The sequence below is a fragment of the Vigna umbellata genome, chromosome 8 (genome assembly GCF_029865625.1).
Source record: "Vigna umbellata cultivar VRB3 chromosome 8, Vumbellata_1.0, whole genome shotgun sequence".
Taxonomy (NCBI): Eukaryota; Viridiplantae; Streptophyta; class Magnoliopsida; order Fabales; family Fabaceae; genus Vigna; species Vigna umbellata.
The window spans coordinates 44,392,085-44,411,179 of NC_142172.1; the positions used below are offsets into that span (position 1 = coordinate 44,392,085).

General features: G+C 31.0%; 2 protein-coding genes across 2 annotated transcripts; both read right to left on the minus strand.

Annotated features, from left to right (window-relative positions):
• Positions 1-1,579: 1,579 nt before the first annotated feature.
• Positions 1,580-5,468, minus strand: LOC124831696 (PAK-box/P21-Rho-binding family protein). Its single transcript, XM_047305772.2, has 5 exons — positions 5,118-5,468; positions 4,733-4,868; positions 4,550-4,647; positions 4,185-4,290; positions 1,580-2,315 (listed from the first exon to the last, which is right to left on the minus strand). Exons 2-5 carry the CDS (start codon positions 4,788-4,790, stop codon positions 2,104-2,106), a joined length of 474 nt encoding a protein of 157 aa, XP_047161728.1. The 5' UTR covers positions 4,791-4,868; positions 5,118-5,468; the 3' UTR covers positions 1,580-2,103.
• Positions 5,469-15,031: 9,563 nt separating this feature from the next.
• LOC124831697 (putative dolichyl-diphosphooligosaccharide--protein glycosyltransferase subunit 3B) lies at positions 15,032-16,350 on the minus strand. The gene has a single exon (XM_047305773.2). It carries the CDS (start codon positions 16,254-16,256, stop codon positions 15,252-15,254), a length of 1,005 nt encoding a protein of 334 aa, XP_047161729.1. The 5' UTR covers positions 16,257-16,350; the 3' UTR covers positions 15,032-15,251.
• Between the last annotated feature and the right edge of the window lie 2,745 nt (positions 16,351-19,095).

Genomic DNA, 19,095 nt, shown 5'->3' on the forward strand with positions numbered 1-19,095 from the left:
ATTTCAATTTGATGGAAGTAGAGTGCTGAAAGCACAATGGAAGTATATAAAGCTTTGTCCTTTATATTAATTTTGTGGGGGACACGGAAGTGTTTAGTTTGAGAGAGCGTATACAGATTCTGGGGGGTAGAAGCATTACTGTAGCAGCCATGATGATTACTGCTGTTTGTTTTATATCACAGGCACAGTGAAGTAAAATAAATATGTTATAATATAAATATAGAAAGTGACAGTTCAAGTAGTGTCAGTGTGACCTCTTGGTCAGAAAGTGGCTATAGATCGTGAAAGGTTGCACGCTTGAAAAGCTGGTCCACAACTAGATTGTAGGCATTGGAAATGGACTTTCCCCAAAATTGGTTTCCCTGAGAGTAATTGAAAGTGAGAAGGGAGTGATTAAAATAGCAACTTTTGGGCATGGATTTGGCCGCTCTACTACCAACAACAGCCATTAAATTCTCTATAGATGTATACTTTTTCCATCCCATACCCTTCTGTGGGCCTCTATTTCCACCTACTTCTTTGTTTTTGAGTAAACAGCTAGTACAACAACAGCCTACATTAACCCTTTTCTTCTTTAATTGGATTCACTACGTGAATCAAATCATCTAATAATGCATTATAAATCTTTTCATCCATCACACCACTCTCTTTTCTCTCGTCTTTTTCACAAATGTTGTCGGGATACTTTTTTTTGCTAATGCAATCATTTCTAATTCTATCTTGTCTCATTTCACTATTTATGTATTGTAATATTCTAGTTTTTGCAGTTGAGTTCTTCCTCGTCGAGGTTACAGAACATCACTTTGCTTCCTATTTTCGATCTACGTCTTCGGACAGAGATTCCAATTGATTAGAAATAAAATATATTTATAATATATAAGTAAATATGAATTTTACTTTACAGATTAATTTATAAAATTAAATTAGATTTAAAGTTTATTTACTAACATTTTTTTAAAATTAAAAAGATAATAATGGCATCCCTTTCATCACCCCTTGTAATTATTTTTCTACAAAGCGGAGGGAGGGGGAAAACCTTTGCCTGAGAAATTCCATGGTTCTGCACGATTTCTTGTATCAATTGCCATGTATCATTTATTTAATCGTTTTCCTTTGTTGCAAGGACAAAAAGGAAAGAAAAAAAATGACAGAAATTTTTTTGTAATGATCTAAACATGATGAAAGATTATAAAAAAATTATATTGAGATCATACCAATGCTGAAGTTAATAGAAACCAACTTCTCATCATTGTAATAACAAAACCGTAATAAGAGTTTAAAACTTCAATACGAACAATATCTTAAATATAATGACCGATCCTAAACTAGTTTAAGAACGAAAACTCTCCTAACTTTTTATGAGGACAAGTTCTTATATTCAACTCTGTTGGGTTATTATTTTTAAGCAGCAAAAGTACATCATTTTCATATTTTTGTCACCTCTATGCTTGCTCAAAGACTAGGACCATTTTGTGAATTTGGACTACCACAAGGTATAAATAAGACAAAATATACAATCACTAGGCACATTGGAGAGGACTAATCACGACCGGTTGAGTAAAGCACACCATTCAGCACAGATAGATAACGTGTGTCGTTGCAATTTTCTTGCTGATATGTCAAAGTAAAACAAACAACTTACAATACCATTCTCCAGCCACTAACTACCCTTTCAATCTGGAAGGTACATAAGTGCGCTGATTACATTCTACTTAAGGAATCATGAATTACAAACATAGTAATCTTGCTAAATGGGCATCTATTGGTATATCCTTTTTCCATGTCCATTCATTTTTATCTGCAAAACTGATAATACAACTAATGAATTTAAGGATGCATATGATCCAGAGAAACCAATCACTCATAACACGTTCTGTCGTCCAATAAAAACCTCTACTGGTTTTCCACTAGTATTCTCGGCCTTTAGACAAGAAGACAAGCAATTTGGTTTTCCTCTATGGATTAGGATGTAGTAAACAGCAGAAAAACTTTTACAGCCACCTTTATTTTCCTTCTTCCCCTATCGGATTGCCAGATGAGAGCACAATCATCGCTATTCACAAAGACAATCTTTTTCTCACTCATTCCATAGTCTTGAAAGTGCTAGTTTTGAGAAATTGGTGTTGCTTCTCTGTCACTATATATAGTCTTTGACTTTGTTGATCTTGACTGTCTTGATGAAGCAGATAGCGATTCAGAAGAAGCTGATTTGGACTTTTTCTTCTTGGATTTCTTAGAAACATGAGAAGCCCCTGCAGATTGGATGCCTTTGTAAATGTTTGATGATGATTGGCTTCCTGTGGACTCTTCAAAATCTGTTCAAAGGGTTCAGATAAGGAATGATTATCATAGGGAAGAGTATCAAGTAACATACATCCAAAAACTAAATAAGTCGTTGGAACCAGGTAACTCGGTAAGATCTGGTTTACATTCATACAGTTCCTACACTAACAAAACAGCGAGAACACAAAACTATGATATTTCTATTGCTCACGGCTCTCACCTAGAGCTAGATGGATATATAATCAAAATTAAAAAAAAAACGGAAATAAAATAAATAGCATGTACTGCATAATTGCATGTATATAAGATGACCACAAATGAAATCAGCAATGTGCAGTACCACAGCCAAGGTCTCATGAAGAGAGAACATACAAATTCAGAAAAAGAATATGACCATGTAGCAGCCTATTTCAAACACAATTTGTGGTTAGACTAATTTCTTAGCATACACATTTCCAACAGAGAATATCACAACCTCGTTTTCAATTGACATTTTTATTGTGAGGAATCCTAGTACTCTCTCTTAATGCACTAGACCCACCGTTGAACAAAATATTGTTTTTGCAATATCACATTGTATCATACTTGTCCTTGGGATTTAAAGGAGCTAAATACCTTTCCTTTCAAGAAAGGCATAGTAGTTCACGAAATCACAGCTAAATATGTCCAACAGAAGAGAAGAACCCTAAATTGCACATCTAAATTCTTCTTAGGAAGAGCTGCTCACCATTTAAGTAATGCAGTCATAAAGCTTTTTAAGGGCAAGATCAGGTGAAGGAAGTTTAAGTTTGCTGCTGCTACAATCTACGAAGCCCAACTATAGTACACGATAAAGATGCAATGCAACAGATATATGAGAATATGAAAATCTTAAAAATTATAGAACAAAACACAACTATAAAATGATATATGCATACAGTTATTCTTAAGTTAACATAAAAAATTTAAACCACAATATAGAATTTGTGTTCTAAAAATTAGCATAAGTCATTATAAATGTGATAAAACACAAATTTATCTGATTAGAGTGTGTTATTCTAATCAGTATCAGTATAGAAGTTCAATTTATAAAAGTATTAAAAATATAAAAATGAAATAAAGTATTTGAAATATTCATTCAGTATCTAACATAGATACGTATTGAGACAGTTACATGCGGACAACACAGATTCTGTTTACAAGTGTTTGTGCTTCTTAGTTTACAATTTGCTATAAATATATATTTGATATGAATGATAGCCACAAATTTCTGGAAATTTGAAAGTGGTGGTAATTAGTAATGTCGTCCAATGGAAACTCCACTTTAATCACATTCCAGTAAGAACAAATATTGTGATCTCCAGTAGCAGAACTATTGATACAGTTTTGCAGCTTCATTCAATTAGGTTGTTGAGTTCTTTAAAGGTTTTAACTTGATCACGTTGAGGAAACTTACCACATGGAAAGACCAACAAAACGTGTTCTTATCAAGCAAAGTGTTATATTATAATACTAAATTCCATATAATCAAAGAAATTCTAGTGTGGACCACTTGAAACAGTGTTAATTGTAAAGCTAAGAGTCATTAGATTCCCCACGTTGGAGCTGGGTTTGCTCGTGACAGAACAGCCAAATTCTTCCTAAGGAGGCAAAGAATCTAGATAGCTTTTGCAAGCCTTACAATTTTATCTAGAAGATAATCAAGAGCCACAATAATAATCAAATCCACGTTCCCCTTTTTACTAGTTAACCCGTGAAGAGCCATCTATCTGCATTTGTATTATTTAAATTAGGGATACTGCACGGTTCCACATGAATACAGTATTCAATCTTAATATTTAATGGCATCACATTTGGAAGCAAAAATCAACACTAGACTCGTATGAAATTTTGCTGTATGAGAGGTGAGAAGCAAAGCATACCTTGGGAGGACCATGATGTTGTGGCACCCATAGCATTGGGGTCACTTAGTTCACCCAAGTTGCCCAGTGACGTTGAAAAATCAGGCGCAGTTTTAAAATCATTCATCTGCATAAAGAAAAATAACGGCATTAGTAACAAATCAATCAAAAGCTATGATATACAGATTTTAAAGATGATTATTATAAATATCAAACAATTTAACATGGCAATGAGATATTGATTTACAGAGCAAAAACTCTTTAAATGATCACTTTATGTAATAATAATGACAAAAGAAAGAAGAAAATGACAAAAAGAAATTAAAAAATTGGATCTTTTTAGTTGAAACATAAATGGAGAGGTAAAGTGGACATCAGCTCCGTACCCAACTGGGTCCAGTTCCTGAAGGGCCATCCCATCCAATGTGAGCCACATGCTTAACATCTGTCGGGTACCCAATTTCCATCTCCCGCTCCTTCACAACTGGAACAGTACCCACTTCCCAGCTTAGCCACAACAACAAAACCCAGAAAAGTAATATTGCATAGGAGGGTGAATAAAAGATTACCAAATATTTGGGTGATGTATTTGAAACTCTTGTAGATTCCCTTTAATTTGGTTGCCATGGTGGAGATCACGACCACAGCAACGTGACAAAATTGGAAGTAAAGACCGAAAATTTTCTGACTTGGAGATGCTTTTGCCTGTCACAAAAATGGATTGTTGATATATACAAATGCTCAATTCCAAAAACGTTGTGGAGTATCAGCTAAGGTTTCATTTCATGTGATTAGAACCTTTTTTTTCCCTAGGAACGAAGATTGGCATCTGACTATTGAACACAGAGAAGATGATATAGCTCATTAATGCAAGAAATGAAATCTTCGCTGTCAACTGGTTTTGGAAGAAAAAATCTAAGGGAAAACAAAAAAAAAATACAAAGAATACAGTACCCAATGATGATTTTGATGCAGGTGGTAATAGAAATCCAACTATGTTTTCTGTGCTCCATTCACCATCATTCTGAAACTCGTGTGGAGACTGCTGACACATGCAAAGATCAAATAGAGGGAAGAAACAGTCTGATGGGTCTTAAAAAGTTGAGATTTTGATTGGTGGGGTGCAGAATACAAGTTGAACTGAAACAAGGGGAAGAAGGAGAATGCTGAGAAAGAGAGGGGGGTTGCCTCTAGGAGGAGAATAACAGAAGGTGGGCATCCATGAATGAAAATTTGAAAACTAGAATGGCAAGAGAAAGAGAGAGAAAGAGAGAGTTGGTTTATGGTGAAAAAATAAATTAGGACAAAGATTCGAAAGTGGAAGGTAATTTAATAATATGGTTTAATGGAATTTTTTATTTAGGAGTGTCCATAATGGTGTGTCAGTCTATTGTTTCTACGTTGGTAAAAGTGGATACAGTAAATCTTGGTCCGTTCCACATAAAATCATGAACATGGAAGATCATTCCTGAGCTGAGTTCTAACGGGTATTTTTCTTTTCTTTTTATTTGCCCTGACTGTCAAATCTTATTTTTTTGGAAAGTTGTATCCAATGATAAATAAGCTAACGAAATTTAAAGGTTGCTTTTGTCCCATATAATATTGTCAATTATTTTTTGGCTTTGTGAAAAATTCATTTCATTTCATACTTGGATATAAAAAAAAGTAATTCATGCTAACAAAAAAAATTAATATAAATTAATTTCAGCAATCTCAGTTTATTTTTCGATTTTTTTTATTGAAAATGCGACATTCTTCAAACTATAAAATCTGTCATAAAGATATTTTACATATGGTATTATTAGATATGACGAAATTTATTATGATCTGTATCTATTTTGGCCTATCAAATATGTTTTTTTTTATTTGAATATGTAGATAGTATAATTTAATCAACCTTTGTATTTTTCGCACATCATAGTTAATAAAGAACTGCAACTTTTTATAATTCGAGTACGGAGTGGATAAAATTTTTATAATTATTTTACAATATATAAATATACTGGATCTTTTCATTTATTACTCTGTAAGTACATTAGTGTTCGGTAATTAAATTACTTCAATTCGACTCCGATTAATAAGTATTTGGAATCGGTTAAAGTCTATATCTCTATATCAAAGGCAAGTTATTAAATTCTTGAAACTTAAGAAAAGATGGAAACTTCTAACTTTATTCACCAGTTCATCACTAATGCCCGTGGATAATTGTGAGACTGGTTTTAGTATGACTTAAATAAGAGTTAAAATTATATTTTGTTTAAAATATAAATCAAAATTTTGATAATTTAATCACTTATTTTTTAAATCTATTACTTTTCTTTCTTTTTTATTATTTTTTTAACATTTTAAAAGTAATTATTATTCTGTAAATTTTATTTAGAGAACGACAGTAAAACAATAATAAAAAGAAGATATTTTTAACTAATTGTAATTTATATGAAAGTAAGAAATAGAGATAAGTTTGACCTATATAAAGAATAGGCATTATCTTTAATTCAAAAGTCTTCGTTCTTATATGATTTTCTATGATGTTTAGTTTTTTTTTCATTTATATTCAATTTACGACTTAGACTCACATTTGAATTCATAACAATATTTTTTTTAAGTATGAGTCCATTTATATTGGTACTTTCTCATCGAACTTTCACATTTTACAAATCATTTATCAAGTATATTTTTAATAAGCGACTCATTTGAGTTGGTCACCAAAACAATCATTTGATTCTATTACCACTGATGGATATTTCGAGGGGTGATTCAACTCTAATACCATCAATGGATATTTTGAGGGAGGATTAACCAATGAGCAATGAGACACGAGTACAACTTAGATAAGAAATTGACACCACCTTTAATCCAATACCTTAAAACAATGAGTTTATGAATTTTTGTCTTGTATGATGTTCATTTTTTTTTATCTCTATTCAATATCGTACTTAAACTCACACTTGAATTCTCAATATATTGTTAAACTTTTATAATTTATTTAAATAACTCCTTGAAGAATAAGAGTCAAGTAAAAAGAAATGACAATTTCAATTGATTTTTTTGTTGATTTTAGATTTGGTACGAAGTTGCTCTAAGTTAAAATTGAACCAGTTATGATGAGTTGGTGTATCACAAAGTTAAAAGGTTGGAGTTGCTCTTTTAAGAATGTTATATAAAAGTAAAAACTGAAAAATTAATGTTTCATCTTATTTTTTGTTTTTATCTTATTTTTGTTGAAATTTATGGAAGGTTTTGATTTTGGATTTTTGGTTAAAATGTAAATTGTATTAATGGTGTGGAGATGTTGGAGTTCAGATTAAATATATCAAGATTCACTATTTAAGCAATACAAAGTTATTAAACTTTGGAGAAGTATAATATTAAATGTTGATTTTATAATTATATTTTATTAATTACGTGTTTGAAGTGGTAATTTGGATGTTGTAAACTAGTTATAACAGAGACTTTAGTTAAATTGATTTAAAATTGTACGAATACAATGAATGATATTGCATGTTTAAGTTGCTTGAGTTATTGTTAATTTATATAATGTTTGGGTTTTACTAGTGATTTTGAGAGAGCTATATCATATTGTTATGAATTTTGAAGTATTAGTGTAGTCTTAAATGTTGTTTTAAACTTGTTTACGATGTTGAAATTGGTAGTAAAACTTTTGATAAGTTTTAAGAAACTTTTGACTTTGGTGCATATTTTATTTTTTTAGTATTTTTGTCTAAGTGAGACATTTCTTTCTTATTTAAACTAAAAATCTCACTTAAACTAAAAGTACAGTTCTCGCAAAAAAAAAATCCTAATAAAAAAGTAATATTCTTTTTTATTATTGAATTTTTGGTTAATTAAAATTGTGTCACTCAAATAAATTTCAATTATGAAAACGATATATTAAATAGACAAATAATGTATATATACACACACATGTTGTGTGTGTAATAAATGAGAAGTTTAGATATCTCATTTAGTTATGTTAGATACTAAGTCAAAATATATAGCTTACACTTAAGACGCGATTCTTTTTATTTAAAAGTATAGTTATCTGAGTATCACGATTTAATTATGGTTTTGTCCACTTAATCTTTAACATAATTAATTAATGTTGTGAGGTGAAATATGTTTTATTGATGAAGGTGTGATTGATAAAATGTTGTCGAGTGATGTGTAATATTAATGTGATGCTTTTGTATCTCTCAAGACTTACCAAAGAGATAGATAGTATTGAGTTGAGTTGTGGTATAAATATTGCATTAATTGGATTGATTGAGATGTAGTTGCAATGGTAATGAAAGAGGGCGTCCATGTTATTAGGTTGAAAATATAATGGTGGAGCATTAGCATGGGAGCATTAACGAGTCCAGAAAAGCATTGGAGTTTCGAATATTGAAAAATACGGTGAAGAAAAGAAAATGGTTGATGTGTGCCCTTTTGTATAGGTAACAGTGGTTTTGCTGTATGAATGTTGACATTTTTTGTCCATATGTCACTGTTAGTACAGTTTTCAATTGACATGAGGAAAAAAAGAACAAAAAAGAACCTCTGAATCGTCTACGTAGGCACACCTATCCTGCACAAACTCCTTTGCTTAGTTGGCAAATCTCAGAATGGGTTGGAGGCACGTTCCACACCCAAACCCTTTCTATCTTTCTTCATGCCCAAACAAAATATTCATTCTTGTGGATCTCATGCCATTACCTATTTTCTTATTTTGGGGGAGACTTTGCTTATTTCATGTGCAAATAATTTTCCTTCATTCAGATAACATCAACATGGGCACAGATTTTATTCAAGATATAGATTTTAAACCTTACTCAATTTCATAAAATAAATTTGTAAGATGAAATTTATATTTATTTATATACTTTAAATTTGTATTATATGACCATCCAATCAGTTAAGGATCGAGCAGCTTATTACTAAGTAAGAAAATGACCAACCAGTTTGAAAATTAGTCCGAAGAATCAATAGAAAGTTAATAAAAATAATAGTTATTTATTGACAATTAATAAGAATAATATCAATAAGAATAATATCAATAAATGGGTCAGAAGCTAAATATAATATATATATATATATATATATGACGAAAGAGACAGATAATTTTAAATTATGATTACTCATCTTTATTACAGAATAATTGAATAAATTACTTGAGTGTTTATACTCATCCCTAACAAAGAGAAGAGAAAGAACAACATAGCTTGAAGGATGGATCACGAACTTTATTCAGTCTTTAAAACATCTTTGAATGCTTTGAGTAAGAGACTTTCATGTTTTATTAAAAACAAAATTATTTTTAATCGAGGTGAGATTCCTGACCATTCAAATTAAAATATTATATAAGCCAAAATTTATGTAAAATTTTATATTTGAGATTTTAATAATGGAGTATACTAATCAGTTCTGTTATATCCATTGCACTTAGTAGCAAATTGGGTGTGGGCGTAAGTACACTGATTTCGTAACCTAATATTTGCAATGGAGAATGTTTGTGAGCAAAATAAATTTAATAGCGTTTGACAAAATGTTCGTAGTTCAAAGATTTTAAGACGTGAATCTTAGGAAACAAAATGATATATAATTTTAAAATTTCAGGCTGACCGTGTTTAATTCTGGTTGCTATGACTATTATTTAATATAAAATATACCACAAATTTCTATAAATATGCGTACCATTCCTAACACGGTAACACCTACGACCTGGCACCACCATTACACTATTTTTATATAATAAATAAATAAACCACACACGACAACAAAAATAATACGTGTGAATTTCAAAATTTTAGAACGAGGATATTATTTTGATATTTGTCACATATATTCATTTAATTAAAATTAACATATTTATTTGATTTTGTAAATTTAAAAGTTATACCAAAAATATTGACCGTTTTTCTTAAACACTTCTCTCCAAAGTGAGTGATGTTCCCTCTACCATCTCATCTTTTCTCTACACCTCTTTAATTTTTTTTTAAATTCTAAATTTATCCTTTTTACTTTTACCAATTTTATTTTTTATTTTTTAAAATCATAATCTTAATCCTCTCTCACTTTCCCTTTCAAGTCTCCACCCCCACTGTTATTTTCTCTCTTTCTCTTAATTTTCACTTCCCTTAACACAAAATTTGGCACAAAAAGCAAATTTTACATAGTATAAATTTAAAACATTTATAACTTCTGATGAGTTTTGAAGTATCATTATTTCATAATATAATATGCTAAAAGTTTCTTCCCCACTTCCTTGTCTTTAAATAACCAAACTTGAAAATCTATGTTTAAAATTACATTTGTGCTTACAATGGTGTAATGAAAGAGAAGTATGTTAGTTGCGTATAAAATAAAAAGTAAATAAAAGAAAAAATAGTTAATTCAGCTTATCTTCTACTTTTTGTGTCAAATTTTGTATTAACGGAAGTGGAAATTAAGAGAAACAGAAAAAGTGATAATGAGATAAGGGAGCTTGCTCCTAAGAATGAAAGAAAAAGTGAAAGTGAGAAGGGATTCGGATTTAGGTTTTAAAAAATAAAAAGTAAAATTGGTAAAAGTAAAAGGGATAAATTTGGAATTTAAAAAGAATTGGAAAGTGTAGAGAGAAGATGGGATGGTGGAAGGAGCATCACTCATTCAAAATTTATTGATGTTTTATTGCAAAGCAATGTTTTAAATACAAGTCCAAAAGGGCTTTCCTTAGAGACCCACTGAACACCATTCTTTTGGGGTGTTGCTCCCTCCACCACTCCAAGTGTTTCTGCATCTCTCCACTATTTTCTTTTATTCCAAAAATACTCTACAACTCCCCACTATTTTCTTTTATTCCAAAAATACCCTACACCTCCCCACTATCCTCAACAATCTTTCTCTTTCTCTCTCTGCATTAATGGAGCATTTATATGGCTTAGATTTAAACTTGTGATATATTGCAAAATATAAAATTCAGAGGAAACTTCAATATTAGTGCTTCTACCACTTTCATTTTATAAATTTAAAAGTTAGATGCAAATACAAAATAATAAACATAATAATATTAATAATAAATAATATATTATTATTATTATATACTAACTTTATAATGACGAAAGAACTAAATAAATTCCAAATCTTTAATAAATAACTTTTCTTTTTATATTTTAAGTATTTAATAATATTTTTATATTATTTATCTAATAAATTAAATACTTTATTCAAGTTATTTGAGTCAAACATGTCGGTAAGTTAAAACATAATATAATATTAAAAATTATAGATATTAAATGTAAAAAAAAAAACACATATATATAAACATTTTTCTAGAAATTTAGAACAAAATTTTACCATTTATTAAGTAATTTGAAGGAAAAAAAAATATTGAACAGTGAAAATAAGATTGAATCAAACTTATTTAAGGGAAAGTGTAAATAAAATTTTGCAATATATCACAAGTTTAAATCTGAGCCATGTGAATGCTCCATTAATATGGAGAGAAAGAGAAAGATTGTTGAATATAATGGGAATGTATAAGGTATTTTTGAAATAAAAGAAAATAATGGGAAAGTGTAGAGTATTTTTGGAATAAAAAAAAATAGTGAGAAGGTGCATGAACACTTGGAGTGGTGGAGAGAGCAACACCCTTCTTTTGGGTCTCTTTTCACTCAGAACCCATAATTTGGGCTACTAACACGACCCAAAAGCAGATTAACCCACACTTTGGCTAAATTCATGCCGGATTTGTAAATTTGGACCGGATTCTAAATTCCGGTTTGGTGTGGAGTTTATCGAATTTCAAAATCAAATTATATAAAGTTGTGATCATATTTACGAATCTGGTATGCTCGTATGGGATCCGGAGCTATACGCAGATTTTGAAATTCAACAACTATGCTCCTAAAAAAATTAACAAGATTTCTTGATCTTTTTATTTCTCCCGAATTACGTTATCCCGTTTGTTATTATTAAGAGGGTAAAATGGGAAAAATGAAAAATGTGGAGGTGCAAGAAGAAAAATGTGGAGTGCAAGAAGAAGTGTCCTTTGGGATTTTATCTCAAGGAAGCCGTAGCTGATACCTAATGAGACTGCAATTGATTTAACAAAACATAGTTAATCATAGATTAGTTTGAGACAAGAGATTATTTCGTTCTTAAAACAAATGTTATCTTGTGATTATATTTATTAATTGCGAGAGACATTTGCATCGTCACGCAGCTATTTGTTCACTTCAAATTATACAACTACACGTAGTTAATCTTAAATAAAAGAATATCAAGAAATAAATATTAACAAAGAAACTGACTACTTTCCTGCATTCACCACGCATGCACAAAAAATATCTATGTTTTTCGTTGCTCATTCATTGTAGTTCTACTTCTCCCAATTTTTCTTTGTTGTTAGCTTCTTTCTTCCGCCCTGATTTTGTTTTCATAGATCACACATATCACATACTTTATAGGTAAATAACAAATTGTTATATTCTTTAAAATGTGATTGCAAAACAAAAAAGCAGAAAAATAGTGACATTGGGACAGTTTAATCCTTGAAACGAAAAATACGAGGGACTACGTGAACATAAACAGAATTGCGAGAAATAGAAGCTATGAGGAGAGAATGGGAAGCAAAAAGTACAAATTAGAACTAGATATGAAAATGTCATTACTGAAAGGAAAATTGTTCTGCTAAATTCACCAAATGTGAGCACTGCAGAGCGTTCAGTTTTCACTCCGACAACTCAACTTTTTTACTTGTAAGATTTGCCACGTAAATGAGTTAGAGTGCATGCTCATCCATACTTGATGCTAATTTGGTTACAGTATAGTTACTGTCTCCAAAATAACAAAATTTATCTCTCTTTATATTCACACTTTAATATAAAGCCATTTCATATTGCTTATATTAACAGTGAGGCTGCAAAAATAGGGGGAAGCCTTCATTCAGGGAAACTGTTTTTCAATGTCAAACAGATTTCTTGGGTCATGATTGAGCTTGTGGATGGAGAAGGGTTCGAAGATAATTTACTTTTATAAAGATAATTTACACATAATCAATTCTGTCCCTAAAGCGGGTAGGATTCCTTGTCATTTCCCCAGCACAGACAATACAAAATAAAATATCGGTGTTCCATCACACACTCTTAAATTGAAGTGGATGAAAAATGGTTGTGTAATAAAATAGAACGAATCTCTATTCATTATTTTTTAATGAACTCCGTCCTAATTTATAAAATTCAAACAAGAGTATCCACTTACTTTCCTCCTCCATTCCATATCCTATCATCATCAATCCAAACATTGCCTCGGGATCCCACGTTATTTAGCACATTATAGTCAAATGCAGAATGTAATCTAGCATACGAATGCTGAAAGCAGAGTTGAACCAGCAACACTAAATCACGTTGACGTGAAAAAGCTCCAAAACTTTATTTTATACCACAAAACAATTACAAACTTAAAATATTCCACTGTTGTAGAACTTTACACCGTACATTAACATCGGTAACACAAGATGCTTTTAATACAAGATAGTCAGAAAATCCAAAACAGATATATTTTCGAACTCAAAAATGGATATCTAACTGGAACTCTAATGAACTCAAATATGCTACAATCACAAATTCGTGAAATCACAGCAGTCAACAAATCAAAGCTGATGGATGAGGACAAATATTGATTCCAATTCCAGTTTATAGGATTTGAAACACTCTATATATAAGCCGTTTAAGCTCATCCTGACGATCTACCAACTTAGTTTGATGACAATGGTCTGTGGTTGATATATGGATTTGTGACTGCATCAAATTCTGATTCAATATATTACATCTTACCTATTCCCATGGACTTTAAATCCTGATTAAGCGATCAAAGTAGAGAACATGGATATCCCACTAGATCTAATTTAACCGTCAAAATGATGACAGACAATATTTCTTTCCGTTATAGCTAATTTGCATGTATAGATCCCTAACAGGTATAAAGAAAGCACTTGCTTGTTGAGAGGTTGGAAGTGGGAAGGTAAAACGTTGGAATGAAAGTCATTTTACAGTTGCTTGGTGTAACAAAAATATGAAAAGACTGGAAAAATGATATATAACTAATTTTCTCAGGTTGAAAATAATTCCAATCCTTGTGTTCTTTTTCACCTGCGAATTTTTACCTACTAAACCAGACAGACTCAAGTGTGGAAAAAGGAGAAATAAGATATTAAACCCATCGCCTAAAGTCTGAATACCAAAAAATAGACTTCAAAGATGTTGTGTACAAGAGGATTGATGATAAAATCCCATCTGACACCAATCACAACCAGAATCTCACGAAATTTCACAAGATAATATGCAATGGACAAATAAATAGTAACTGAATTTTCGAACTAAAAAGAAAGGTTAAAAAATACCTCCTCGTTCAATACAATGTGTTATCATAAAGGATGATAGCATGACCTTGATCTTTAAAATGATTCTGGAAGGTTACAATATTTAACTCGTGCATTAGGAGTATCTCAATAAAATAAAACAAAAATAAACTATAAATTTCATGATAAAGCATAGGAGCATTGATGTGATAATCAATAACAGCCCTTATCAAGTAACAATATTTAACCAATTTTAACGCATGATGATACGGACAAAGACAAATGTATAGCCCAAGGTTCTGTCAATTCTGTTAAAAAAAAGAATTAGGCTCTCTAAAGTGCAAGTTGTAGATTCTAAAACGGAAGAGCCAAGTGGATCAATTTTTGCTGAAGTTAAGCAAATTGATAAGAAACTACGCATTGCACTTTTGAGTTCAGACCATCCACGTCCTAGATATCAATCCCTTTATCAGCCATGCACTTGCAGCACGACAGCATACGTCAGCTTGAAGATCAATTGATCATTGAAATGAATGGTTCGACACAAGACTAATACAACAATCAATTTAGAACAATGCAATTCGAAATTATGCAATCACAACTAATAATCATAACACATCAAGAGAAAATGTAGTACCCAGATAATAAAAACTTTAGTACTAAAAAATAAGCTATATAGTATGACATCCGGCAAAGTTCTAACATAAGAAGACATTTTGTTAATGTTTAGATTTCAAAATGGGAATCAGACCCAGAAGCGTCATCAAACCTCAATTCCAGCTAGAGGGCCAAAACCCATGAATCCCGTAACCCGTCTTCCAGTTATCCAAGTAAACAACCTGCTTCACAGCCAAAAACGAAACCAAGAGCGCGAAAATCATAACCACCCGCTGCACACTCACGTTCCTAACCCTGACAAGCCCGTGGGTCAGAAACGCCAAGAGAAGGCCCACAACAGTGTAAAGAAAGCCGACGGTAAAACCCTCTGCACCAAGCTGCATCCCGGAACCCTGGTAGAAAAACACGAGTTTGGAAGGATCGTTTCGGTCCACGAGAAACATGGGCATCTTGCGAATGATGTTATGCATAGCCCCGGAAACGCTGAAGAAGTAAACGAAGACGGAACCGGCCAACCAGACCTTAGGGTCGTGGAGAAGGGTCTGCCCCGTGATAACCTTCTTGATGAAAAATGGGATCCAGATGACAATGACGACCGCGATGAGGATCAACTGGTTGCGGGAGAAGACGGGGGGACGGTGGATGGGACCCACGGAGATTTTGGTCTTGGCCTCGACGAACTCGGCCATGGACTCGGCGAGTCGGGAGAAGTCGCCCTGGTCCATGGGCTCGGAGTCCTTCAGGCTCATGTTAGGCCCAATTAGGCGAATGTGAGGGAGGGCGTTGACGCCGAATTGAGAGAAGCTGAGCTGGGACTCCTTGAACTCGATGTCGCAGAAGAAGAGTTTGGAATTAGAAGGGTTGTTGGTGAGAAAAGAGGTTGCGACGATGGAGAATTCGTTGTGGAGTTCGGTGAGGCGGAGCTCCTGCTTGTCGTGGAGCTGCGCGGCGTCGAAGAAGAGGAGGATGGAGTAGGGCCGCGGGGTTTTGACGGCGGTGAGGAAGCGGGAAAGCGATTGGTCGTTGAGGCGGATGACGCCCGATTTGGATCTGGATTGGAGGGAGAGCAATTCGCTCACTCTTTCGTCATCGGAGGCCATCGCGGAGGAGACGGCCACCGTGAGGATCAGCAATAGGAGCTTCGGCAAGGGAGACATTGTCAATGGATGGGATTGGAGGAGAGGGTTTGGAAGTCTGCGATTGCCACCGAGCACAACAAGGGAAGACTCTAAAGTCTTTAACCCAATTTCCACTCCCAGAAACGTTTCATTATATATTTATTATTTTATTAAAAATTAAATTTACTCTTTCACTTTCTTTCTCCATCTGAAGTTTTTCGTTTTTATCTATGATACGAATTACTGCTAAACATACTAACAAAACTTACCCTTGCTTTCAAAGAAAAATAATTTGGATTTTATAAATAAACAACAAATAGTAAAAGAGATTGAATATTTACACTTAAAAAATATTGTCAAATTTTTCATCGTAAAAATGTTTTTAGTCAACTTTATAAAGGCATTAAACAACATCTTAAATTTAGTGCAGACTTTCTTTCATTTGCTTATCTTGATATCCCTATTTTTAAGGAAGCTCACAGAGTTTTATATTTTAAGCTTTTAAAAATAAAAGGGTAAGCTACGAAGTATGATAGGAAGGATTCAGCCTGTAAATTTTGTTATTGAACATCTCATGTTATATTATTTTCATGTATATTAGTGGCCTTCAAGCCCTTTTACAAAAGTTGAAGGTTGGATTAGAACTTTTATTTAAACTCAAAATTTTTTTGAGTTTAGATTTAATTACCCTCTTGCATTAGTTAAAAACCCTTTTGAATTATCAATAATTAATTTCTTTTTTAATATTAATAATAAGGATTAAATATATTTTTGTTCAAAATTAAGTGCCCGGGTGTCACATGTCCACCAGCTTCCGAATGATTCGTCCTCGAACCACACCGTCCCAGAATTACTCCAGGCTAAGCACGCTTAACCATGAAGTTCTTATGAGTTAGGCTACCAAAAAACAAATGCATTTGGTGATATGAGTAGCAAAATCAATCCTTTTAAGCTATCCGTAAACTGTATAGTCCCATACCTACACAGTCTCCAGATCCCTCTCATTCCGGTGTATGTTCGATTCATCCATGTGTCCCTTTCACTGGAAGCCTTGCCAGGAGTCACTCCTTGTCAATGCCCCTACACCATGCCTCTTGCACCGGCATCACTCCCCGCCCTCTTATCAGTGCCCGGGTGTCACATCTTTAAAATCTTGGTTTAATTTTATTCTTCAACTTTAGAAATGTATGAATTTAATTATTTTAATCAAATTTTTATAAATTTATTTAACATTTCAATCTTATTTCATAATAACACTTTAATTGTTTATATAATTTAATATATTTTTACTTATTAACTAAGAAACACATTTAAAATATCATGACAGAATTTCATTAAAAACGTATTTTTCAAATAATAAATTAAACTAAAATTTTGAAAAGTAACTCATTTAAATTTTCACTAAAAATTATCGAGACATATTTAATTTTAGTAATAACAATAATTTTTTATTTATTGAGAAATAAATGATAAATTTGAAATGTCAAACTAGTTGAAATTACAAAGTTTTGTAATTACGCCTACAGTAAAATAATCTTTTATAAAAAATAAAAAATTAAATATAACTAAATGTAATTGATACTCATCAAATCAATTAGATAAAACATTATCGTTTAAATAAGAAAAAAATATATACATTTTTTAAAACTAAATATTATATAATTACTAAAAGTTTATTAACCGAAATTTTCTATCAGACAAATTCTTTTTGTTAATAATTATTAGCAAAATTTTATTCTACAATAAAATTTATTTATGAAAACTTTATCAAAAAATTTTAGTTGAGAAACACAGTCAAAAATTTTAATTTATTAACAGATTTTAAATATTAAATATTATTGATGAATGCTTTTAACAATATCAACTATTCATATAATAAATTAGCATAAACGTTGATAAAGTCAACAATATCATAATTTCACAAATTGACAAAATAAAAGATATAACATAAAGACAAAAAAAACATAATAGAAATATTTGTAGTATTTTTAATTTTCGCATCTGAAGTAAGTTTTAAAATTATCTTATTATAAACAATCAATTTTATTTTTATAGATTTAAATTTATTTTAAAATCTTCTTCTCAAGCCACAAATTTTATCATAGAAAAAATGGAAACCTTTATTAAAAATAAGGGTAAAATCCTTTTTAGTCTCCTTCTTTTTTTGCAATTAAATTTCAATTTTTGTTAAAAAAATAATTAAATCTTTTATGTTAAGTTTGTATAAATAATTTTAGAACAGCGGTACTTTGACAGAAAAAACGACAAGCATTTTAAATAATAATATTTTGATTATAATTATATTATTTTTTTTAATTTAAAATAATAATTATATTATATTATTAAAAATTGTGTCAAAATAAATGTTTTTTTAAGTTGCGTCAAACTAACTTTTTTTCATAATTTTAATATTGTCTTTGTACATATCATATACATACACACACACACACACACACATATATATATATATATATATATATATATATATATATATATATATATATATATATATATATATATATATATATATATATATATTATTTATTTATTTATTTTAATTTTATGTATGAATCAAGTTTGTGTATCACGTGACACTCCTATCATAATGTCAATTAAAATGTATGCGTCATTATTAAGTGTTTATTTCAATTTTTATATTTATTTCATGATTCAATTAAGTCTAAATTCTTTTTAAATAAAACAATATTATCCATTTTCAAAATATAGTTGTCTTGAGTTTATCTATCAATTAATAAATTAAAAAAAACTTGTTCTGTTATTATAATTATTATCTATTTTATATAAAATTGATTTAAATACTTAAAAGAGATCAAATATGTTAATAATTTAATTTAAATTTCATATGAAAAAGTTTTTT

Bases quoted from the DNA above. Each gene is read 5' to 3' on its own strand.
- LOC124831696 (XM_047305772.2), bottom strand. From the start codon at position 4,790: ATGGCAACCAAATTAAAGGGAATCTACAAGAGTTTCAAATACATCACC. The intron at 4,648-4,732 runs GTAATCTTTTAT...GTACTGTTCCAG, and splicing joins ATACATCACCCAAATATTTG to TTGTGAAGGAGCGGGAGATG. The intron at 4,291-4,549 runs GTACGGAGCTGA...TTCTTTATGCAG, and splicing joins CAGGAACTGGACCCAGTTGG to ATGAATGATTTTAAAACTGC.
- LOC124831697 (XM_047305773.2), bottom strand. From the start codon at position 16,256: ATGTCTCCCTTGCCGAAGCTCCTATTGCTGATCCTCACGGTGGCCGTC.